Genomic DNA, 25,496 nt, shown 5'->3' with positions numbered 1-25,496 from the left:
CAAGCTTGAGAAAATTGTACTTTGGAAGTGTCACTACTGTGGTAAGAATGGTCACATAAAGCCTTACTGTTACAGGTTATATGGCTATCCTCAGATGCACGATAAAAGGCTTGTTAAGATGAAGAAGGAATGGAAGCCCAAGGGTGAAGTCAGATGTCAGGTAGCCTACACGTCCTTCAGAGCATCATCAGAAGAAGATTGGTATTTTGATAGTGGCTGCTCAAAGCACATGACAGGAAACAAGAGCTTCTTGCAAGATATCAGAAGTCACTCCACTAACTATGTTACTTTTGGAGATGGAGCTAAAGGAAAGATCAAGGGGGTAGGAAAGCTTGTTAGCACAGAATCTCCTAACTTGAACAATGTGTTGCTTGTAAATGGCTTAACTGCCAACCTAATCAGCATAAGTCAACTGTGCGATCAAGGGTATGATGTGAAGTTCAATAAGATAGAATGTGTTGTGACCACTGATGATGAAAAAGTTGTGATGAGAGGAGTCAGATCAAAAGACAACTGTTACATGTGGACATCAGAAGAAAAAGCTCATGTTTCCAGATGTATGTTAACTAAAGAAGGTGAGGTGAATGTATGGCATCAAAGACTAGGACATCTCAACTACAGGAGCATGCAAAAAGTTATAGCTGATGAAGCAATAAGGGGATTGCCCAATCTGAGCATGGGAGAAGGGAAGCTATGTGGAGAATGTCAGATTGGTAAGCAAACCAAGGTGTCTCACAAGATGATCCAGCATCAGACCACAACGAAGGTTCTGGAATTGCTTCACATGGATCTCATGGGTCCCATGCAAGTTGAAAGCTTGGGAGGAAAGAGGTATGTGTTTGTCTGTGTAGATGACTTTTCAAGGTATACATGGGTTGAATTTATGAGAGAAAAATCAGAGACATTTGAAATATTCAAGAACCTATGTTTGAGACTTCAGAATGAGAAGGACTGTGTGATTGTAAGAATCAGAAGTGATCATGGAAGGGAGTTTGAGAATTCAAAATTCTTGGAGTTCTGTGGAACAGAAGGTATTAGCCATGAATTTTCTGCCCCCATCACTCCACAGCAGAATGGAATTGTTGAACGGAAAAATAGAACTCTCCAGGAATCAGCCAGAGTAATGTTACATGCTAAGAAGATTCCACACCAGTTCTGGGCTGAAGCTATGAGTACTGCTTGTTACACATAATAGAGTCACCATCAGGGCAGGGACATCCTCTACACAATATGAGCTATGGAAAGGTAGAAAGCCATCTGTAAAATACTTTCACATCTTTGGAAGTAAATGTTATATTCTTGCAGATCGTGATCCTAAGAGGAAGCTTGATCCTAGAAGTGATGAAGGAATTTTCATGGGGTATTCTATGAACAGCAAAGCTTATAGAGTTTTTAACTCTCGCACGAGGACCATGATGGAATCTGTGAATGTGACTGTGGATGATGAACCAAGCAAGAAGGAAGAAGCAGTTCTGAATGAAGATGATGATGGTACTGATGTTCCAGCCAATGCTCCAGCAACCGCCCTAGACAATGAGTCAGAAACAAGTGCTGATGAAAAGGAAGACAAAGATATCACATCAAACAAAGCTCCATCAATCAGGGTTCAGAAGAATCATCCTCAAGAAAACATTATTGGTAATCTTCAAGAAGGGGTGACTACCAGATCCAGAAGTATTATTGCTCACAGTTGTTTCATCTCTAAAATAGAACCCAAGAATGTTAATGAAGCTCTCACTGATGAATACTGGATAAATGCTATGCAAGAAGAGCTAGAGCAGTTCAGAAGAAATGAAGTGTGGGAGTTAGTGCCCAGACCTGAAGAAGTAAACATCATTGGCACCAAGTGGATCTTCAAGAACAAATCAGATGAAGCTGGAACAGTCACAAGGAATAAAGCAAGGCTTGTTGCTCAAGGATATACTCAGATAGAAGGAGTTGATTTTGATGAGACCTTTGCTCCAGTAGCTAGACTGGAATCTATAAGACTCTTGTTAGGTGTTGCTTGTCTCTTGAAGTTCAGACTTTATCAGATGGATGTGAAGAGTGCTTTTCTGAATGGCTATTTGAATGAAGAAGTTTATGTTGAACAGCCTAAAGGATTTACAGATCCACATCATCCAGATCATGTGTACAAGTTGAGGAAGGCCTTGTATGGTTTGAAGCAAGCACCTAGGGCTTGGTATGAAAGATTAACTGAGTTTCTCGTAAGCAATGGTTACTGCAAGGGAGGAATTGATAAAACTCTGTTTGTAAAGAATGACAAAGGAAAGCTCATGATAGCACAGATTTATGTGGATGACATTGTTTTTGGAGGAATGTCTAACTCAATGGTGGCACATTTCGTTCAACAAATGAAATCTGAATTTGAGATGAGCTTAGTTGGTGAACTGAATTATTTTCTAGGACTACAAGTCAAGCAAATGGAGGATTTCATGTTCATATCTCAGAGTAAGTATGCTAAAGGCCTAGTCAAGAAATTTGGTCTTGAAAAGGCTGGTCACAAGAGAACCCCTGCTGCTACACACATCAAGATGTCCAAAGATGAGCAAGGAGAAGATGTTGATCAAAGTCTCTATAGAAGCATGATTGGAAGCTTGTTGTATCTCACTGCCAGCAGACCAGATATCACCTTTGCAGTAGGTGTATGTGCAAGATATCAAGCAGCTCCTAAGGCTAGTCATCTGCTACAAGTCAAGAGAATTATCAAGTACATCAATGGCACGAGTGAATATGGTATTCTCTATACTCATGATACAAATTCTTCGTTAGTTGGTTTCTGTGATGCCGATTGGGCAGGCAGTGCAGATGATAGAAAAAGCACATCTGGTGGATGTTTCTTTCTAGGGAATAATCTGATTTCATGGTTTAGCAAGAAGCAGAATTGTGTCTCATTGTCTACAGCTGAAGCAGAATATATTGCAGCCGGAAGTAGTTGTACTCAACTCATGTGGATGAAGCAAATGTTGAAAGAGTATGATGTTGAGCAGGATGTCATGACATTGTACTGCGACAATCTCAGTGCAATCAATATTTCCAAGAATCCCATACAGCATAGCAGGACCAAGCATATTGACATTAGACATCATTTCATTAGAGACTTGGTGGAGGATAAAATTGTCAACTTGGAACATGTTACAACTGACAAGCAATTGGCTGATATTTTCACAAAACCCCTTGATGCACTTACATTTGAAAAATTAAGAGGAAATCTAGGGATTTGCCTTTTTGATGCATAGCAATTAGCGTGTCCATATGTGTCAACGGCTAGTTTATTTTTGTTCATCATTAACTGCCGTTGTGACATCAGCAGAGAGAAGGTTACTTCATGGTTCGCTTATCCTATAACTACCTTCAACGGTCAAATTGTGTTCTCTCAACCGCTTGTGCATCTATCTTTTTCAAGACTTATCATCGTTCATCTGAAAGTTGTGCTCATTGTTCTGTACTCTGTTTGTATTTACTCTCGATTCATCATGTCTCAAAGCTCAGGAAGGAAGGAATCTGTCAAGGCTAAGATTGAGAGAACTGCAAAAGGAGTCAAGTGTATGGGTTTGAAGAGTGATACTTCTCAACCATCTTCTGTGTCCAAGAAAGTCTTCAAGAAGATGCGATCAAAAAACCCAACGTGTAAGGTCTACGAATCACAGGTCAAGAACAGCAAAGCCCCAATTGTTCCTAACGAAGAGGAGATCAATGATGAAGATTCTACTGTGCCTGATGTTGTACCTAATGTTGAGACATCCAGGTCTAAGGAAAGTTCTGCTCAAGAAAATTCTGGAAAGGATTCCACTTCTCATGAAGATTCAGGCAATGCTGCCCAGCCAGACATCTCTGTGTCATCCTCTTCAAAGGATGCTGATCCAAAGAATGGTAACTCTGAGGGTACCAATTTTGAAGTGCCAAACCAGGCTCCAGCCTCTGTTCAGAACATCTCTGATGATGCTTCTGATGATGTTCCTCTGACTGAGTCCTTTGCTGATAGTGTTGCTGCGAGGATGAAGAAGAAAAGAAGGGTTTCTTTTCCTGAAGTCACTCCTACTCCATCAAAGAAATCCAAGTCTTCACCTATAACCTACAAGTCCCGACAAGCTAGTGTGAAGAGTAAGGGAAAGAAAAAGGAAGACAAGACTCCCACTGAGAAGAAGAAGAGGAAGACTCCAGTTGACGTTGAAGACTCTGAATCAGATGTTGAAGTCGGTGTTCAGAACATTCGATCTTCTGAGAAAAAGAAGTTTTCTGGTAAGCGTATTCCTCAGAATGTTCCTGCCGTTCCTATTGATAGAGTGTCTTTTCACTTAGAAGAGAATGTTCAGAAGTGGAAGTTTGTTTGCAAGAGGAGAATGGCCAAGGAAAGGGAAGTTGGCTCTGATGTTCTTGAATGTAGAGATGTTATTGCACTTATTGAGAAAGCAGGTCTGATGAAGACTATTCAGAATGTTGGTAGGTGCTATGAGAGGCTTGTGAGAGAGTTCTTGGTAAATCTCTCTGTTGATGTGGGACGTCCTGATAGTGCAGAATTCAGGAAAGTCTATGTGAGAGCTGAATGTGTTGTGTTCTCACCTGCTGTGATCAATCAAGCACTTGGCAGAAGTGCTATTGCCTTTGTTGATGAAGAAGTGTCCATGGATGTTGTGGCCAAGGAACTTAGCGCTGGTTATGTGAAGAAGTGGCCTAGCAAGAAGCTGCTCTCTACTGGAAATCTGAGTGTGAAGTATGCTATTCTTAACAGGATTGGTGCTGTGAATTGGGTTCCTACTCAGCATACTTCTGGAGTTTCTGCAACGCTTGCCAAATTAATCTATCGGATAGGCAAGTCTATTGATTTTGATTTTGGAACTTTTGTGTTTGAGCAGACATTGAAGCATGCTGATACTTGTGCTGTGAAGCTGCCTGTTTCGTTTCCATCACTTCTTACTGAGATCATTCTGAAGCAACATCCTCAGATTCTCAGAGCTGATGATGTGGCTATGTCTTGTGGTGTTCCAATCACTTTGGATCAACGTTTGTTTATGGACCCACATGTTCTCGACATTGCCTTACCAACTAGCAAAACATCTGCGCCTACTGTGACTGCATCTGACACTAAGGCCATAATTGCTGAATTACTGGAAGTCTCCAAGGCTTTACAAGAAACAATCCGGGTGAGTACTGCCAGGAAGCTCAAAGTTGATGCGTTGCTACTCAAGTTACAAGAAGAAGAACGTCAAGATGTTGAACAAAGCGACGAGGAGGAAGGATCTGAAGCAAGTACAGAGAGAAGTGCCGAAGGTTCCAAGGAAAAGTCCGGTTCTGAAGCATAGTTTGCTTTGATTTTGATCTTGTCTTTTGTTTTGGATGCACCCTTTGCAAATTTGTGCTAAAAAGGGGGAGTAGTTTTAAGTTTCAGATCAGAAGAAATTTGTTTTTGAGCAGTTTTGTGGTTCAGAAGTTGTTTATGTTCAGATGTTTTTGTTCAGAAGTTTGTTCTGTTCAGATGTTCGCAGATCAGAAGATGTTTTAGTTCAGAAGATGTTTTAGTTCAGAAGATGTTTTAGATCAGAAGATGTTTTAGATCAGAAGTTTGTTTTTGTTCAGAAGTTTGTTTTGTTCAGATGTTCGCAGATCAGAAGTTGTTTTTGTTCAGATGTTCGCAGATCAGAAGTTTGTTTTGGTTCAGATATTCATGTTCTCAGAAGTTGTGAGAAGTTGCTTCTGTTTCTACTGTGCTATGTGTGTTCTGATAGTGTTAGCTCTGGTCTGAAGACAAGTTCAAGACGATGGCTATGTTTGTTTCTGAAATGTTGCCTCTGATGAGCAGTACTTCTGATGGTAGTATTTCTGATACGATGATGTTCAAACTGATTCATTTTGATGTTATCATGTGCTAAGGCTGATTGTACCTCTGGTTGTGTGTTTGTGCTGCTAAAGTGTTTTGTTCCGACTATGCCTTCTGAAGTATGATAGTGGGTTGTGTAGATGCGTTTGTTTGAGGGGGAGTTCTGACTAAGGGGGAGAGTTTTTTCTCTAGGTTTTATCCTCTCTGATTGTGAGTTGTTTTAGACAAAATTTGACAAAGGGGGAGATTGTTGGAACATGTTGCCTTGCATTTTGTCAAAACAACTGATTGTCGAAGCAGATGCCGTGGCATCTGACCTCGTGAAGCTAGGACATCAGTCCTCAGCTTGTGTTTCTGTTATGGGCCTTCTGAAGATTTGCTGAAGATATGTTTTTGAGTTACTTGAGGAGCAAGTAACTATTCCAAAAGGGTTTTAGTTGTTGGGTTGTTATTTGTTGAACCAATCTTTGTTAAAAGATTGATTTCTATCTTTACTTGTGCAATAAGAAACCGAATCTATCAAGATTGCGTTTTCAAATTGCTGTTATTGGAATCTGTTTCTTCAGCCCGTGCTAACCCTAAAGCCCATGCTACCGCTGCTGAAGTCTATAAAAGGATGAAGACCTAAAACGTGAAGATCACCGAAGCTGAAAGAGAGATTAAGAGTTTTAGGATTTGTTATTGTGCTTCGTCCTGTGTTAGTTGTGAATCTATCTTTGCTCACTGATTCTATAAAGCAAAGAGAGGTTCTGTGTTGTTTGATTGCATTCAAACTTTACTTGTTCATTGTGTTCACCAATCACTGTGGCAGTGATTGAGAGAAAGTGAGAGGGGCTCTCATACTTAGGTTGGGATTCTAAGTAGAAATACACTGGGTAGATTAGGAAGTGAACTATGAACTGAGTCGTTCATGAGTGTCTGTAATTCCTGAATCTTGAGATAGTGGATTTCCTTTCTTTGGGTGCAAACCCTCCAGACGTAGGTGAAAGTTTTCACTGAACTGGGTGAACAACTTCTGAGTGTTATTGTTTTGTTGTTAAGTTCTGTTTTATTGTTAAGCGATTGTCGAACCTCTTGTCTTAGCATCGTGCAGGACAATCGTATCAGAGGGAACCTGAATTACAATATACTCTAGGGGTCCCTGAAATTGTACCCCGTATCAAAATAAGTCCCTGAAAAAAATTTTTCCGATTCCGGATCCCTGTAATTGTTTTTTTAATCAGAATAAGTCCCTACGCCGGAGAAGACGGTGGTTGACGACGGCGGTCATGGCGGCGCTACGACCAGGGTGTTGGGCCGGCTTCGTCTCGTCCTCAGGAACTCAGTGGTGGTGGTCTCGTGGGCTGGGTCGTCACAGTTGAAGAGAAAAGGCCAGTCGCAAGTTGATTTCTTCTCGCCGGAATTTATGGAGCTTCTCGGTTTCTTCGTTTTAGCTTTGTTTCTTGCGATTTCTTCGCCCAGATCAGATATATGAAGGTCTAGGAGTGTTTTAAACATGTTATTTCATGGTTTGTGGAAACAATGAGGAGGCAACCACTGTCTTCTCCGGCGTAGGGACTTATTTTGATAAAACAAATTTTTCTAGGGACCCAGAATCGGAAAAAAAAATTTCAGGGACTTATTTTGATACGGGGTACAATTTCAGGGACCTACAGAGTATTTAAGCCTTAAATCAATTATCTAAAATAATCTGAACAGTATAAATACCAGTCCCTGCCAAAATTTGAGATATTATAATAATAAGGAAGTCTACAATACTCCTGTATGAGTCCCTGCTTAGATATGCAATTATGCATTAACCTTTCAAAAGTATACAGACACCCAGTATCAAATCAAGCACTGACAATTTTAGAAGTTATTGCATCTACAGCTTCTCCAACAGTAAGGAAAACCCATTCTTTTCCAAGTTTGTCCACAAAATGTGCAACCTTAAGCTTGTGAATCACTTGCCACCTGGGGTTGACCATAGCTAACTGTAAAAAACAACACATTGCACCAATTGTTAAAACATGTATAGATTCGAACAATCACATTAATTGAACATCACTAGTTTCCAAGAATATAGATTGGTGTTGGCCTCACTTCTACGCCACGTGAAATCAACCTCTTGTGAAGTTCCTCAAGAACTAGAATTCCAGAAGTGTCAACATTCATCAGGTCTATAAAAAGAGAATTGAAGAGAATATTATTTGCTTAAGATTATAGTTATGAAAATTTTTAGGCATTAGAATTCAGATAAATATAACAATTAAAACTCACTTGTCATGTCCAGAATTACTCCTCTGGTCTTTCCCTTTGTGGTTCCTTGAAGGTCATGATCTCCTTCTTCCTTGACAGACTTCAAGATTCTGGAACAAGTGGAAAAAGTTCATACAAGGTTCTATATTTGGGCTAAAGGTACACCCCTCTGTAAATCATTTGTAAAGTACATGCCTTTCTTTGACAAAATTGGCATTTGCAAAGCAGAGTGAGCCAGAGCTTATGCGAATCACTATGATGCCTGGAGTGCTTATGGCCATAGGATATTGCATAACATCACAAAAGGCTTCTGTTCTTGGAACTCTACCAAGAACTTCTACTCCAGGTCGAATTGATTGAATTAGTATCTTTGCAAATGAGATAAACACCTGCACATCCAGAAAAACTTTGAAATTCTTGAATAATAAATCATAACACTTATTGTATAGTATACCTATTATTTACTTATTTACGTGTGTATATTTTTTTTTCTAACACATGTTATCCTCAACTTTCTTCGAGGTTGGAACATCCATATTTTGGTAGGAAAAATTCTTCCAGTTAAAGTTTTATACAAAGTTGAAGCCCCTAATTTAAACTAACCCACCACTCATTGGTATTGTCTTAGGCTATATTTGGATTTAAGTTCATTTGTTTATAACTTACTTTGCGCACATTATAAAGTACAAAAAGTGAAAGTGAGAATTTCTTTCATTGAGTTAAAAGTATTTTCAACTTGAAAGTAGCACAAATGCAAACACATACTTAGAGTCGGTTTAAAATGGTTAAAAACTGGTTAAATAGTGAGTTTCTTATTTTTCAATTATATGTTTTCCAATATTTTTAAGAAATAATTTCAAAGAAAATGAAAGGTCAATAAATATGCAAAATGCTATTATGATATGTACATAAATTTTAATATTTGTCCTATTACTATTATTTTTTCATGCAAAATAGTTTTTAACTAAAATGGTTAAACGGATAAAAAAACCACATTTAGACTGCTGCAAGTGTTAATTGGGTTGAGCTCGTACCCGAAGGTTAGCTCAAGTGGTAAGAGTTAGGGACGTAAGGGTTGGAAAGGTGAAGGGTCCAGGGTTCGAACCTTGAGCATGACTAATTTACTAACATTACTAACAACTAACATTTGCCTATAAAAAATTTGGGTTGAGCTCTCAAGTCTCAACTTATATAAACTTGAGAGATAAACTTGGAACTTATGGCTATTTTGGGCAATTTTGTCAATGAAGTTGTATTATATATATATATATATATATATATATATATATATATATATATATATATATATGGACTGGGCGGGACATAAAGAAGATTATGTCCCGCCCAAAATGAACAAATAACCATTGAAGATAGCCATGGCAGGAAAGGCGACACGACGAGCTTCATTGCCCTCCCTTAGATGATGGACCCACAAGCCAGCTGGAAGATTCCTTTGGATTTGTCTTATATGTACAGGGATTTGGGCCCTGATTGTCAGGCCCAAATATAGGAAAGATCCATATCATGACCACCCCCTCTATAAAAGGGGAGGTCATCCACTTGTACGAAACCAACTTTTTCAGCATTAATGAGAATATTCCTTTTATGGTAGTTTTGCTATTTTAGTGCTCTGCTAGGGTTTACTTTTTGTCTTTCTCTTACGTAAGCTTGCCCTAGTACAGAACATTGGCGCCGTCTGTGGCTCTGACTTAGCTCTTCCGGTGACAGAAGGAGGAATTGCGAGCCATGGAGACTCGTTCATGCGGCGTGGGTCGACGCGATCATCGCCGGCGCGGTGGTGGTCGACACGGCGGTCGCGGCGGCGGACGAAACAACAACCGTCCCGTACTGGACGAGCAAGAGCAGGAAGCTTCCTCGGAGGGGGTCCACTCAGTGGCGCCGTCGCCAGCGTCATTGGTGAATGCAGCTCCGGGAAGACCTTCAGATCTGATCGCTAAATCAGATCCAGGTGTTCGGCGGCGTTCAACGCCGCCTGAATATGTAAACTTGGAAGATCTTAAAACCACTGTTCCACGGAGAGCGCAAGAGGCAGTGACAGGTATCACGCCTGCGGCTTTACAACAAATGTTAGATACCTTGCAGAAGGTGCAGTCCCAAAACGAGCAGTTGCAAGCCCAAGTTGAGTATCTTACTCAGCGGCAGGATTTTAAGCAAGAACAACGTCTGGAGGCGGAGGATGTAGTTGAATTTCAACCTTTTGTTCCAGCCATAACTAGGGTGGACATTCCAAAGCACCTGCAAACCATGGCATTAGACGCCTTCTCGGGCGAATCTGATCCTATGGAGCACCTTAGATATTTCAATACCAAAATGGTGATCGGCGGGGCGACGGATGCGGTAAAATGTCGATTATTGCCCTCCACGTTCAAAGGCATGGCGATGCAGTGGTTCATTCGACAACCGCCCTTCTCCATTGATAATTTCACTGATCTGTCCACGAAATTTCTGACTCAATTCTCCGCCAATAAAACCACAAAGGCAACAATGTTTGATCTTATCAGCATACATCAGCAACCAGGTGAGAAATTAAAAACCTACATGGCACGCTTCAGCAAGATGGCGGTGCAGTTGGAGGATGAAAATCCAGATGTCTGTTTGGCATCATTCAAAAATGGCCTTCGGGCGGGAGATTTGAATAGAGACTTAACAAGGCGACCGGCGAAGGATATGATGGATCTTCGCGCTCGTGTTCAAGAGTTCATATTGATCGAGCAAGATGATCAGAAGAAACAAGAAAGAGAGGAAGGACGCAAGCAGTCTCAATCTGGCGGTGTTTCACAGGACAAATCCAAGGCGGGGAAGGAAACCAGGGTAGCGCAAACCCCCCGTGTACCAAGACCGGGACCATACCAAAACTCTAAACCTGGCTTTCAAAATACATGGCACAGAAATTCACAAGGTCCCACTGCTGCCACAGCTGGTCAGCCTGGTGCTTCGCCAACGCCAGTCCCACTTACTAAGTTGAATGCACCCTTAAGTACTATTTTAAGGGCGGTTGGGCAGACCAACGCTGTGCAGTACCCACCACCCCCACGGCGGCCGCCAGCTAACGTGGACACCAATAGGTGGTGCGAGTACCACAAGGCGTTGGGGCATACGACAGATAATTGTTGGAATTTAAGGCGGGAAATTGATCGTTTGATTAAAGCTGGCCATTTGGCAAACTTTGTTAAAGACACAGCAACGCCGGAGGTAGCTAAGATCACTCAGGGGGACAAAGGCAAAGGTAAAGAGATAGTTGAAGAGTTGGGCGATCCTGTTGGGGAATGCTCATCTATTGCAGGAGGATTTGGCGGGGGTGCAATTTCAAGTAAGGCTAGAAAACGCTACGTGGCGGCAGTACACTCAGTACAGGAGTCGAACGAAGGCGAGTGTTGGGTGAATCATTCCCCTATTATATTTACCCCTCAGGATTTCGCGCATGTAATTCCTCATGACAACGATCCAATTGTGGTGACAATCAGGGTTAACAATTACGTGACAAAGAAAGTATTCTTAGACCAGGGATCTTCGACGGATATCATCTATGGAGACGCCTTTGATCGCCTGGGACTAAAGGAATCAGATTTGAAACCATACAAGGGAACTTTGGTGGGATTCACAGGGGACCGTGTCAGTGTGCGGGGATACGTCGAAATTCCGACTGCCTTTGGAGAAGGAGAGTTTGTCAAGAAATTTCAAGTAAAGTACTTAGTATTGGCGTGTAAAGCCAATTACAATGTACTCTTGGGGCGAGACACCCTCAACAAGGTCTGCGCGGTCATCTCAACTGCTCATTTAACTGTTAAATATCCCGCCTGCAACGGGAAGGTCGGGATATTGCGTGTAGACCAGAATGCAGCAAGGGAATGTTATTTGAGAAGCGTGGCGCTCTATGGGCGAAAGGCCGCCAAGGAGAGCCATCGAATTACAGAAATCTTCCCACAAGAAGGATTTAGCTTGGACCCAAGAGATGATGCTGATGATTTTCGCCCACAACCTCTGGAAGAAACCAAGCAGGTGCAAGTCAAGGACAAGTTTCTAAAGATTGGCAGTGGTTTGACAACAGAACAAGAGGACAGACTAATCACCCTTCTGGGTGATAATCTAGATCTCTTCGCATGGACCATCAATGATGTACCAGGGATTGATCCCAAGGTGATCACTCACAAACTAGCCATACGACCAGGGGCGACCCCAGTCATCCAACCAAGGCGAAGAATGAGTGAAGAAAAGAACAAGGCTGTACAATTAGAGACTGAAAAGTTAATCAAGGCTCGCTTCATCCGTGAGGTACAATACCCAACGTGGCTCGCCAATGTTGTGATGGTCAAGAAGGCCAATGGGAAATGGCGAATGTGTACGGACTACACAAGCTTGAACAAAGTGTGTCCCAAAGATTCGTACCCACTTCCCAATGTTGATAAGCTTGTGGATGGAGCTTCAGGGAATGAACTTTTAAGTCTCATGGACGCTTATTCGGGCTATAATCAGATTATGATGCATCCCTCGGATGAGGAAAGTACAGCATTTATGACCAATCAGGCGAACTATTGTTACAAGACAATGCCTTTTGGTTTGAAGAATGCAGGAGCTACGTACCAACGGCTCATGGACAAATTTTTTTCAAAACAAGTAGGCAGGAATATGGAGGTGTATGTGGACGACATGATCGTAAAGTCCGCCAGGGCTAGTGATCATGAGGGCGATCTCAAAGAAGCGTTTACTCAGTTAAGAACATATCGAATGAAGTTGAATCCTGAGAAGTGTTCTTTTGGGATCCAGGGAGGAAAGTTCTTGGGATTTATGTTAACATCAAGGGGAATAGAAGTGAACCCTGATAAGGGAAGGGCGATCTTGGAGATGAAAAGCCCAACAAGTGTAAAGGAGGTTCAGCGTTTGACAGGGCGAATGGCCGCCTTGTCACGTTTCTTGCCAATGGCGGGTGACAAAGCGGCCCCGTTCTTCACATGTTTAAAAAAGAATTCAAAGTTTCAGTGGACAGAGGAATGCGAACAAGCTTTTACCAAATTGAAAGAAACATTGGCCACATTACCAGTACTCTCCAAGCCAACACCAGGCGTTCCATTAGTGCTCTATTTAGCGGTTACTGACAAGGCGGTAAGTACGGTGTTGCTCCAGGAAGAAGGAAAAAAGCAGAAAGTTATATATTTCGTGAGCCATACTTTACAGGGGGCAGAATTGCGGTACCAAAAAATTGAAAAGGCGGCTTTGGCGATTCTGAAAACTGCAAGGCGCCTCAGACCTTACTTCCAAAGTTTCCAAGTCAAAGTTAAAACTGATGTTCCCTTAAGGCAAGTACTTCAGAAGCCTGATTTATCAGGGCGATTGGTTAGCTGGTCAGTTGAGCTATCGGAATATGACATACAATATGAGCCAAGGGGCCAAGTCACAGTCCAGAGTTTAATTGACTTCGTGGCGGAATTAACACCCACTGAAGGAGAGAAGACTCAAGGAGAATGGGTCCTGTCTGTGGATGGATCCTCTAATAACACTGGAAGTGGGGCGGGAATAACAATCGAAAGTCCAGATAAAATGATCATTGAACAGTCTCTCAAGTTCGAGTTCAAGGCGAGCAATAATCAATCTGAGTACGAGGCTCTGATTGCCGGCTTAAGGTTGGCCATTGAGTTGGGAGTCCAGAAGTTATTTATCAAAGGAGATTCGCAGTTAGTGGTTAAGCAAGTGAAAGGCGAGTACCAGGTGAAGGATCCGCAACTGTCCAAATATTTGGAAGTGGTGCGCAGATTGATGATGGAGGTCAAAGAAATCAAAATAGAACATGTCCCGAGGGGACAAAATGAGAGGGCTGATGTGTTGGCGAAGTTGGCAAGCACAGGGAGATTGGGCAACTACCAAACAGTCATTCAAGAAACCCTGCCTCGCCCGAGCATTGATTTGGTAGAAATAAAGTTGAAAGCTGTAAAGTCAGTCAGTGAGGGCGAGCTACCTTGGATGGAATCGATTAAGACCTTCTTAGAGAATCCACCAAAGGAGGATGATTTGAACACGAGAACAAAACGCAGGGAAGCCAGTTTCTACACACTGGTGGATGGTGAGTTGTATCGGCGGGGAATCATGTCTCCTATGCTCAAATGTGTCGATACCAAGGACGCCCTCGGAATAATGGCGGAAGTCCACGAAGGTGTGTGTTCTAGTCATATCGGCGGGCGATCCTTGGCAATAAAAGTGATAAGAGCAGGATTCTATTGGCCAACCATGAAGAAGGATTGTTTGGAGTATGTGAAGAAATGTGAAAAATGTCAAGTCTTTTCTGATTTGCACAAGGCTCCACCAGAAGAATTAACAACCATGATGGCGCCCTGGCCGTTCGCTATGTGGGGGACTGATATCTTAGGACCATTCCCTATAGCGAAGGCACAAATGAAGTACATCATCGTGGCGGTTGATTACTTCACTAAGTGGATAGAAGCCGAGGCGGTGGCAACTATCACAGCCGCCAAGGTCAGGAACTTCCTGTGGCGAAGGATTGTTTGTAGATTTGGGGTCCCCATGGCGTTAGTAATGGATAATGGAACCCAATTCACAAGTAGTGTTACCCAGGAATTTTGTGCAGAAATGGGAATCGAGATGCGATTTGCCTCTGTAGAACATCCACAAACCAACGGGCAGGCTGAGTCGGCTAACAAGGTTATCCTGAAAGGTTTAAAAAAGAAACTGGATGAAGCAAAAGGGCTTTGGGCGGAGGAACTACCAGGCGTTCTTTGGGCATACAACACCACGGAACAGTCAAGCACAAAGGAAACCCCGTATCGTCTAACTTATGGAACTGACGCCATGCTCCCAGTGGAAATTGAAAACCAAAGTTGGCGAGTGGCTCGGTTTAATGAAAATGACAACGGAGAAAACTTAATAGCAAATCTAATCATGCTGCCCGAGGAACAACGAGAGGCTCACATAAGAAATGAGGCGGGAAAAGTGAAGGTGGCAAGAAAGTTCTCAACGAAAGTAGTGCCAAGAAAAATGAGGGTAGGAGACTTAGTGCTCCGAAAAAATACAATACCCGACAAACACAACAAACTTTCACCCAACTGGGGCGGGCCTTACAGGATTATAGGCGACGTTGGAGGAGGAGCTTATAAGTTGGAACAACTAAGCGGTCAAAAGGTTCCACGAACATGGAACGCCTCTCATCTAAAGCAGTATTTTAGTTAATAGAAACAACAAATGTAAATGAAGTCGCACTCTTTTTCCCTTTCTTTGGAAAAGTTTTTAATGAGGCGACATTTGTAATGAAGGGACAATTGTTCCCATACGAAAGAAAATTAATGAAAAGATCATTTCAACAGAATCGCATATATTTTTTAACTTATATTACGAGTTCATGCAATGCAAATCGTATCAAGGTATGCAATACCGCGAGTAAACCTTTCGGAATAAGAGAGTATCGCCTTCAAAAGTTAAAAGCCTTGGCAATTCTGGTGGCCACTAGAAACCAAGCCTCGTCGAAAAATCGGCTAAGGTATGTAAACCAAAATAACAACGAAAGTTGGAAACAACTAAAACAACGAATGAACTTAAAATGATATCCATTTAAAGTAGGGAAAAGGGGGCGACGCCCATACATGATTTAGAATGAAAATAAAAGAGGGCAATGCCCAAAGAAAAATTTCAACATAAAATAAAAAATTCAAGCCAGGTTCTCGTTGTTGGCGTTGTTGCCCTGGCTTGTCCCAGCTTTGGGATCTTCCTTCTCTTGATCCTCATTCCTGTGCTGCTCGTTCCCATCCTCGCCATCTTCTTCAGGCTCACTCTCATCATCGAATTGGGGAAGGAGGTCGAGGCTAATGTCATCATCACCAACTACTTGACCATCCTTGATCTCCTTCAGCCACCCAATGCGGGAAAGATCAAAGCCCGGCTCAACTACACTGATCTGCTCTTTGGCCGCCAGAAAGCCTTGAGCATATTGGAGAGAAGCACGCCCTATGATGGAAGCATTCAGGCGATCATATTTCTTTTCCAACTTCTGATATTTGGCTTGAGCGGTAGTGTGCTTGTCATTTATGGCTTCTTTAAGAGACTTGGTCTTTTGAAGAAGCAGGTCCGAAGCAGCCAAGTCTTCAGTTAACTTAGCACACTTCTCCTCAGCAGATTTCAGCTTTTTGTTGGCAGTCTCAGCATCAGTTTTAGCCCGCTCATAGGCTGTCTTGTAATCAGCTGCCTTCTTCTCAAAACGGTTCTTGGCTGAGATCAACTCCTTCACGCACTGAGCCATTCCCGCCACAGTACTGGCGGCAGAAAGCGCGTGATGGATCGCCATGGAAGCAATGTTGGGGGGGCCTTGACCGGAAATGTCCTTGTGAATCCGGTTGTCAAAAGTACGGGTCATGAATTCCAGCCCATTGAAGTGAGGATCCGACAAGTTCAGCAAGGGGGGAGGAGCCTCGCCACCAATGGCTGAGCTAGGGCCAGCTTGGTTAAATGGAGTTGGTGGGCGGTTGATCAGCGCGCTTGAGTCTTGTTGAGGGGGCGGGACATTGTCATGTCCCTTCTTTTTCTCAGCCGGATGACTTCTTGGATCGAGAGTCGATTGATGGAGAGGCTTACCACCAGCAGCACCTGAAGTTTTTTGACGTTTAGGGTCCCTGACGTTGTCAGAACCCGAAGTACCTTCATTCTTCTTCTTCTGCTCAGTTTCGGCGGCCCTCTTCTTCGCCGCCGCAGCAGACTGGGCGAGGTATTCCTTCATCTTGATTGGGTTCGCGTCAACCTTGCCTTTTCCCATCGTAGCTGTATGGAAAACACCAATTAGACGAGATACATGAACAAAAAGAAAAAGAAGTTACGTACAAAGATTATAAACTTACTAAAAAATTGATTTAAAGTGTCGGATTTCGACGCCTCAATCAAGTCGTGACCAGAAATTACTGGTAGTGTGCGGAGGTAATCGGCGACGCCTTGTTCAGATTCATCCAAGGCGTCGTATGAAACGGATATTTTTCGGCGAGGGTTCTTTGTCCAGTAAAAAGGGAAGAGAGGGTTATTGTCGGAATCTCGGAACAAGTTCTTTATTTCGGGCGACTCCATAACTTTAAAGTATTTCTTCTGCCATACTTTGTAATGGCTTTTAAGGGCGGTGAACCGACTCATGTTCTTACGGGCTAATAGTGGAACCCATTTTACAGAAGTAGGTTTAGTGGTGACTGATTTATAGAAAAGGAAGAACAAAGGATAGGTTGGAGTGAAACTCAAGTGTTCACAAAGAATTTCAAAGCAGCGGAGAAAACCCCAGGCGTTGGGCTGGAGTTGGCAAGGCGCCACATTCAGAAAAGAAAGAACGTGACATATAAACGGCGAGAAAGGAAGTTTGATGTTCAAGTCTAAGAAGAAATAGCCATAAACAAAGAAAAAATCGGGCGATTCATCGGCTGGTTCTTTACGCAACAGAACACAGTCATCTTCGCCACATGGGAGGACATTCAACAGATGATCTTCATTATTCGAGGTATCGGGATTTATCTTCGTGAACCCTTGAGCAGATATTCGAAGCGAACTAATGCTCCCAACGCTGCTCCAGATAGAATGCAACAGACATTTATCTTCAACTAAATGCACGTCAGAGCGCCATTCAGGTGAAGACAAATCTCCATTAGAGGAGAGAATTGAGTCTACAGAGCCGGCGGGACCGGAATCATCATGGGTAGAAGGCGAGGAGTGAATTTCAATTATAGAGGGGGCGACAACTTCCTCCTCCGTGGAGGGTGAAGAAAGTTCTAGGGAAGAAAGGCTAGCGTTTGGTAAAGACATGCGAGGCAGTTTCATAAAAAGAAGAAAGATGAACAAACTAAAAGTAAAAAGAAGATGAACAGAGTCAAAAGAAGAAAGAAGATGAACAGAGTCAGAGAAAAAAGAAGTAAACGAAGAATCTCAAGAAAGAGAAAAACTAATCAGGGGAAGAACTGTGGATTTGAGAAAGGAGAACGTCGGCGATAGGGGAGCACCGCGCAATGACGACGGCCGGAGGAAAAAAAGGTTCACCGGAGTTCAAAGAAGAGAATGAAAGCTGCGGTGAAAAGGGTTTTCAGAACAAAAGTTTTAAGAAAGTGAAAAATGAATGAGAAAAGGGGTTTTTATAGAAGGAGGAGAGAGAATGAATGGGGGAAGATCGTGGGTGAGAGAGAATGAATGGGGGAAGATCGTGGGATTTTGGGATTTGAAATTCGAAAAGGTAGGAAGCGAAAAGACGTTACTCCTCGAGACGCACAACTGAAAATTGCATTTATAACAAATGATGACGAAATCCCGGAAAATAAGGATACGTGCGTCAGTTGAAAAGACGTGATTGACGGTTATAACTAATGGCGACATATCTTTGAAACGGCAACAAAGGTGGCGAAGCGTGAAAATGGCGATGTAACAACGAAAGTAAAATGGCGATGAACGAATAAACAATAGAGGCGAACTACTGGGTAACATGATGAAGACATTTCGACTCAATTACTCGAGTCTCATGTCTTGGGGGCATGTGGACTGGGCGGGACATAAAGAAGATTATGTCCCGCCCAAAATGAACAAATAACCATTGAAGATAGCCATGGCGGGAAAGGCGACACGACGAGCTTCATTGCCCTCCCTTAGATGATGGACCCACAAGCCAGCTGGAAGATTCCTTTGGATTTGTCTTATATGTACATGGATTTGGGCCCTGATTGTCAGGCCCAAATATAGGAAAGATCTATATCATGACCACCCCCTCTATAAAAGGGGAGGTCATCCACTTGTACGAAACCAACTTTTTCAGCATTAATGAGAATATTCCTTTTATGGTAGTTTTGCTATTTTAGTGCTCTGCTAGGGTTTACTTTTTGTCTTTCTCTTACGTAAGCTTGCCCTAGTACAGAACAATATATAATCATCTTACAATTAAATATATGCTATAGAATATTAAAAAAAAAATTAAACATGAGTTATTCGATTCTGGCTCATACATTGATTCAAGCATTGAATGAAACAGACAAACAGTTACAGTGACTGATTTTTCAAACATTGATTACAGGTTATGAATGTGAGGCTGACGATACCAGATTTATTACTTGAAAACTCGTTTTGTCAAACAGTTAAAAACCCAATAGTCCAACAAAATTAAATATACAAGTAATGAATTTTACGTTACTTCCTGCATCGCATACAGAGGCAGTTTGGATATCCCTTATAAAAAGTATGAAAATTAGAAAATATCCAAGTGTTTTAAAATGTGTTTTTTTTTTATGTTTGCTTATAATAGATACTCAACAGAGTGAGAACCGAAGTGACATATGGGTTAGAAAAGGAAAAGTCCAATAATCAATTTTTGAACTGTGTATGTAATTTATTTTTTTATGTATAAAAAAAAGTGAGAACCAAAGATGAAAGATGAGAAATTGAGTTTGAAAGTGGTGAATGACTTACAGCAACAAGAAGACCAACTTCCACAGATGCAAACAAGATGCCAAGGAAAGCACCAATGCAGGCAAGAAAGTCTAATTTGTCAACCTTCCAGATATAACAAGCCTCATGTATGTTAATTAATCCAGGAAGTGCAGAGAGGATCACAGAAGCAAGGATAGCCACAGGGGTGTAGTATAATAGCCTTGAAAACAGTTTTAAGAATAGAACCACTGTTATGGCCATCACAATATTTGACACTCCTGTTTGACACCCTGCACTGAAATTCACAGCTGTCCTTGAAAATGAACCTGAAAGTTTTCACCATCAAAATATTAAAAAAGTCTGATAACCCCCCTCTTGCAATTTTCTGCAGCCACAGAAGAGAAGTATTATTGGGGCTGTGAAAACTGTAAATTACCCATAAGTTAGAGTGCATCAATATTTGGGAGGCGTTTAACATGGACCAGTTTTTTCTGGTCCATGGTTGCACCACTTGCTTTTTGACCTGCTATTGCAGGTTTCCCGATTTTTAAATAAAAATAAAAATACATATTTATTAATTACAATAATTAATTTGTGATAATTTTAATTAAGTTAATTAAAACCTAATTCTCCCTAATCTCTCCTCTCTTCTCTCTCCTCTTCATTTTCTACCTCCCAATTTCTGAAATCAAAACCTCTCCCCATTCTCATTTTCGTTGTTCTTCCTCATCATCATCACTCTGTTCTTCTTCTCCTTCTTCTTCCCTTATATTGTTGCTTCCTCTGTCTAAGACCAGCCTCCAAACCAAGCACATCTCCTATCCATGACCCATCAATCCTCCAAACCAATAACTGAAACCTCCATCTTCTTCTCATCTTCTTCATGTTCACCCATCGTCCTCCTCCTCCATCTTCTTCTTCCCTCCACATTTCCCCTTCATCTCAACAAATTAATAACTGAAACCTAGAAACCCAACACCAGAAAGCCCAGAAACAAAGCCACAATATTTTCATCTTACCCAGTTGGTGCTGTATGAGTTTTTAGCAAGTCATTCAAAGTCTGTGATGTAAAATTAATTTGCTTCCCGCAAACATGAGTTTTTCCGTGGCTCACCTTTTCTTTATGTTTGGGGCTTTGGGCATATTTGCATAAAGTTCATGGGTAACTTACTCATCATAAGGTTTCGGTTAATCACTGCACAAACACTTCCATCCCCTTCTAACAATCTCATTATAACTTCTGGAAATTCTTATTCTGTAATTATTAGTTTCTACTCATGGAGCACTGTCCTCTCTTCAATTTTGCTATAGTGACATACCTGTTAGAGCATCAAACCCCCACAACCAAATAACAAACCCAAAATTTTGCTCCTCACAAAACAACCTGTTAGAGCATCAAACCCCCACAACCACTAAACAAAATCAAGAACACCAAAATGAAAATAAAAATAACAAACTCACTCCCAACCCAGAATCCCCACCACCACCCAGATTTCACTCCCAACCCAGAACCACCACCACCACCAACCCAGAACTCCTCACAAACCCCAGATCCAAACCACCACCCAGAACCCACTCCCAATCCATGCCACCACCAGCCCAAAACCCCCCTCAAACCCAGATCCAAACCTCAAACCCATAACTCATACAAAATCGATGGAAAAGAAGAGAAGAAGAAGGTGGGTCGTGATTGAAGTCTCAACCCAGGAGATGCAATCGGATCTGGAAAAAATTTCGAAGGCACCAAATCTTGTGGTTTCCCTTCTCAACTTTTTTTGAAATTTTCCGATTTCACCTTCACCCAACCACCTTAGAGAAGATCCACGACCCAAAGCTTTTCTCTTTCGATTTTGTGGTGGTGGTGGTGGCGGCGTGGTTGTAGTGCGGCGGTCGGATTTAGGGTTGTGGGTGGTAGTGGTTGTTGGGTGGGAGGAAGAAAAGAAGAAGATGAAAATATTTAATTTGACCTAATTCAATTAACCTAATAATTAATTAAAGATTAATAAAATATGTTTTTTGATTTTTTTAAAAAAAACTTGTTATTGTGGGTCAAAAGGGGGTGGTGCAACTTTGCACCACATAAAAGTGGTCCATAATAAATTTTTCCCAATATTTGACCCAAAAAAAAAGTGCATCAATATATTCAATAGTATTTATAATACGTGATTTCTTTATTTAAAAAAAAAGTGATTTCTCAAAGAATTAACATGTGTAATCTCTAAATGATGTCTCAATTTACCGTTTAATCAATAAAATTTTATCATATCAATTAAAAAATGTGAGTGAGACACTATAAATTTACAGTCTCAATTTGTATACTACAAAACAGTAGTAACGCTTATATACACTTTCACACTAATTCTTACTTTCGATCGCATCACATCACATATTACATTTATTATTTTTCTCTATTTTCTTTATATATTTTGGTTTCTAAACAAAAAAGAGTGGTTCACTAATCTTTATTAATAAATTTATGTGGTTTCTTTAAATTTTAATTTACATATTGCTTCCTGAATCATAGATAAATATATAAAAATAATTATTTTTAAATGGACAGTTAAAATAAAAATGGGAGTATAATTTTATTAATCCACGTAGGTCCCATAATCAATGAGGTTTTATCCCAAGAGCAGGTTACATACACAACGTCACAACCCCATTAACTGCATATTTATTGACAAAGATTTCACCAGTCAATTTCAAAAAAAGAAAAGAAAAAAACTTACCAGTCGCCACATAGCATGAAGTTAATGATCCTGCAATGTTCGTGACTCCCATTGATAACATTTCTTTGTTCCCATCAAGATGGTACCCTTTGATGGAAGCAAAAGATCGACCAACAGCAATTGCTTCCTGAATCACAAGTTCAAGTTGCCATCAATCAGGGTCACACAATAACCAACAAAACTTAGAATAAGAAATAAATAATTTAGAGAAAATTAATCAAGAAATTAAGAAATTCACATACAGTGAGTCCAATAATTGCACAAATCAATCCAATTTTAGCTGCTTGTCCAACATTTTGATCATGAAATTGCAATTGGTGAACTGAACTTGGATTTAATCCTCCTTTGACATGCTTTAGTATATTAACCCCAATCTTATCAGCTTTAGACAAGTACACAATTAAAGTTGATAGGATCACTGATACAAGAGGAGAAAGAGCAGGCAACCAGAAAAGCTTTTTATTTCTTCTACCCTGATATCATATACATCACAAAAATAAATAGATGTATTGAAGTAGTGGAATTTTAATAAATAAATAAAAATTCATTACTTACAATAAAACGAGTTGCTAGAAGGAAAATCAGGAATGAACACCCCAGGACAAAATTCAGAGGGCTCCACTGTCAGAGGAATAGACAAAGAAAAATATGAAACATTAACAAAATATGACTTATATAAATTCCATGGTTCAAATTTATGAAAAAAAGATGAAAATGACTAAAAACTCACTTTTTCTCCAGAAGTAATTTGATGATGCAGTGATTTATAAACAGATACTAAAACTAAAACTACATCTGTTTTGGTGGTGAAGTGAGTAATCCCCAGAAGCCCCTTCAGCTGCTGAAGGCCAATAATGATGGCTGCACCAGCCATGAATCCAACAAGTGCAGCATGTGAAAGAAAATCCACAAGAAAACCCAACCTGAAATAAACTACTTGTTGGTTAATAATGGAAACTTGTAAAAAGAATTAAAAAACTTGCACAAGTGAAAAAGGAAAATTATGAAATTAACCACCTGAAAATGCCAAATGCAGCTTGAAAAATTCCAGAGAAGAAGGTCACAGTGAAGATTAGATTTCTATAGGCTTCAGGATTTGCAATAGGATCTTCCACTTTCTGGACCAGAGAAGATAACAGCATGGAGACTACAGCTGCAGGTCCAATTGCAATTTCTCTTGAACTCCCCATCAGAGGATATATAAGAGGAGGAACAATACTTGTATCTGAATGGGAACCAAAACAGATCAATTGTGAAATTCCAAAAAAGTGGAGCTTCATAAAAACAAAAATTGGAAATTTGCTTACACAGGCCATATTCAGGATCAACTTGTGCTAAATGAGCATATCCTATGCTCTGCAACATTCAAATGAAAATAAAAAGAGTGAAGGGAAAAATTAATAATCTTGGTTAATAAAAGTAATGTTTTGAGAATACCTGAGGAATGCAAAGGCTTGCAAGAGTTAAACCAGCAAGCAGATCATCTTTAAACTTTGAGAATGTGTAATCTCTTATCCAGGTAAGGATTGGGAACAAACTCTGCAAGAGTGAGAGTGCATGTCCCCAGAAAGTTCTGTTCTTGGATGAAAAACAGAACCTGTTGTTACCATGAGGCAGAATGGTTTTCTTGACTGAATTGAATAGCTTCTTCCATAGAGGGGGTGGATTGGGAGAATCAAGAACCCACTGGGACCTCCCTGGTTGAGAAGCATTCTCAAGGTGAAGAACCCCTTGCTCTCTCATGATGGAAGCTTCAGTGCATTGTTTTCTGAAGTGTTCTTGGTGATCTATAGTCAGCTGTATTTAATGTGCAACTCTCTGTAGTTTTCCCTTAATAATTGCACATTAAATACTCTTTAATAATTCTATTAGATTAAGAAAAATAGTTACTAGAAATAAATTTACTAAAAATAGTTATTTAGGAAAAATAAAAAAAAAATATAATGAGGAACGGAGGGAGTATCTCGTAAGCAATAAATATTTTTTTCCAAATTTACCCTCGTATTATATGAAATAAATGGTAAGATTTTGGAATATTAACATCTGACATAGAAATTTACACTCCTTTTCATATACAACTTTGAAATAAAACGGAGTAGAAAATATAATAGAGGTAAATTAGATAAAAGTAACTTATATATAAGTAACTTATATATAGGAAAGGGAAGATGTAAATATCACTCTTAAAAATAATATGGGTTGACACACTTGAAATTTAGGACCCCGGTTTGAGCCTCACCCCCAATGATATGGTTTGAATCCTCCTGTAGACATAAATCTCATTTCAGTGGGCATTCCAACTTAGGAAGATCTCATGACACTCCAACATGTCACTGAAGCAAGTCTTCGCTGGCTTCCAATGGGGTAAGAGAAGACAATTCTTCCCATAAAAAATCATCAATATGTTATTAACACCCTACCCAAAATACTAAAGGTGTCTCAATAAACTCTACCATTTTCCCAAAATAAAATCATGTAAGTATGTTTAACTATGCCCAAAAGCTATTTCAGATACAAGACTTACTCTATTTATTATAAGAACTTATTTGGCAAGACAAGAGATCTCTCAACGACGGCCAACACCACTCAATAGAATAAATTTATCTCTAATTTTGATTTTTACTTGCATTGATTGTTTTCTTAGGCCACCAAGAATTACTTGCTGGAAAGGGGCACTAGAGAGAGCTCTAATAGATAACACTCCACTGGTTGAGGAGTAGCTGTTGGAAGCCCTTTAAGATGTCTCCACAGGAAAGCATATATTCCTTGAGAACGTTGCTTTTGGTATATATTAGTCAAATTTTACTCATTTTTACCTTTTTTATTTTATTTTTATCAAATCACTAATTATATCCGGTAGTTTTGTAGGTGTGAATGAAGTTTTAATGTAATCAATTATAGTTCTTATTTTTAAGAACTAAGAACTTCACGTTAGCCCCCTCTAATGGTTAAAAGCTCATATTTTAGTTCTTAGCTCATAAATAAGAACTAAGAACCTTGCATTGGAGATGTTTTAGCAACAATGATATACTCACACCTCATTTTTTCTCCATTTCATTTCCACCTATTTTTATTTCTATCTCTCTCCTTTTATCATCTATCACATCTTATACTTTAGTGAATGGAAAAAATTTCATTAAAAAAATGTAAAATCTAGTTCAATAATCTTTACTTAGTCTAAATTCAAAATACTCATAAGGGGTTATGCCGTAGAAGATCTCATGGGTAAAAAATCTCATAATCACTTATTGAAAGAAGTTATAAGAGATAGCTTTTTTTTTGGTAAAAAAAGATAGCTTCTTAAGTTATTGTTCTTT

The 25,496-nt window shown here is 40.3% G+C and overlaps 1 protein-coding gene across 1 annotated transcript; it reads right to left on the bottom strand.

Annotated features, from left to right (window-relative positions):
- Window positions 1–7,532: 7,532 nt before the first annotated feature.
- On the bottom strand, window positions 7,533–23,962 carry LOC130734261 (low affinity sulfate transporter 3-like). The gene is made up of 12 exons (XM_057586604.1): window positions 23,617–23,962; window positions 23,487–23,535; window positions 23,197–23,404; window positions 22,910–23,102; window positions 22,735–22,800; window positions 22,422–22,652; window positions 22,180–22,306; window positions 19,490–19,776; window positions 8,252–8,445; window positions 8,078–8,166; window positions 7,901–7,977; window positions 7,533–7,791 (listed from the first exon to the last, which is right to left on the bottom strand). The coding sequence occupies exons 1-12, from the start codon at window positions 23,920–23,922 to the stop codon at window positions 7,651–7,653; spliced, it is 1,968 nt and encodes a 655-aa protein (XP_057442587.1). The 5' UTR covers window positions 23,923–23,962; the 3' UTR covers window positions 7,533–7,650.
- Between the last annotated feature and the right edge of the window lie 1,534 nt (window positions 23,963–25,496).

This window comes from Lotus japonicus, chromosome 1 (genome assembly GCF_012489685.1).
Source record: "Lotus japonicus ecotype B-129 chromosome 1, LjGifu_v1.2".
NCBI classification, from domain to species: domain Eukaryota; kingdom Viridiplantae; phylum Streptophyta; class Magnoliopsida; order Fabales; family Fabaceae; genus Lotus; species Lotus japonicus.
The sequence above is the reverse complement of the archived record's forward strand: the minus strand, read 5'-3'. Positions and strand labels throughout refer to the sequence as shown.

Bases quoted from the DNA above. Each gene is read 5' to 3' on its own strand.
- LOC130734261 (XM_057586604.1), bottom strand. From the start codon at position 23,922: ATGAGAGAGCAAGGGGTTCTTCACCTTGAGAATGCTTCTCAACCAGGG. The intron at 19,777-22,179 runs GTAAGTTTTTTT...GAAAACTTTCAG, and splicing joins TTCATGCTATGTGGCGACTG to GTTCATTTTCAAGGACAGCT. The intron at 7,792-7,900 runs GTGAGGCCAACA...TGTTTTTTACAG, and splicing joins TGATTTCACGTGGCGTAGAA to TTAGCTATGGTCAACCCCAG.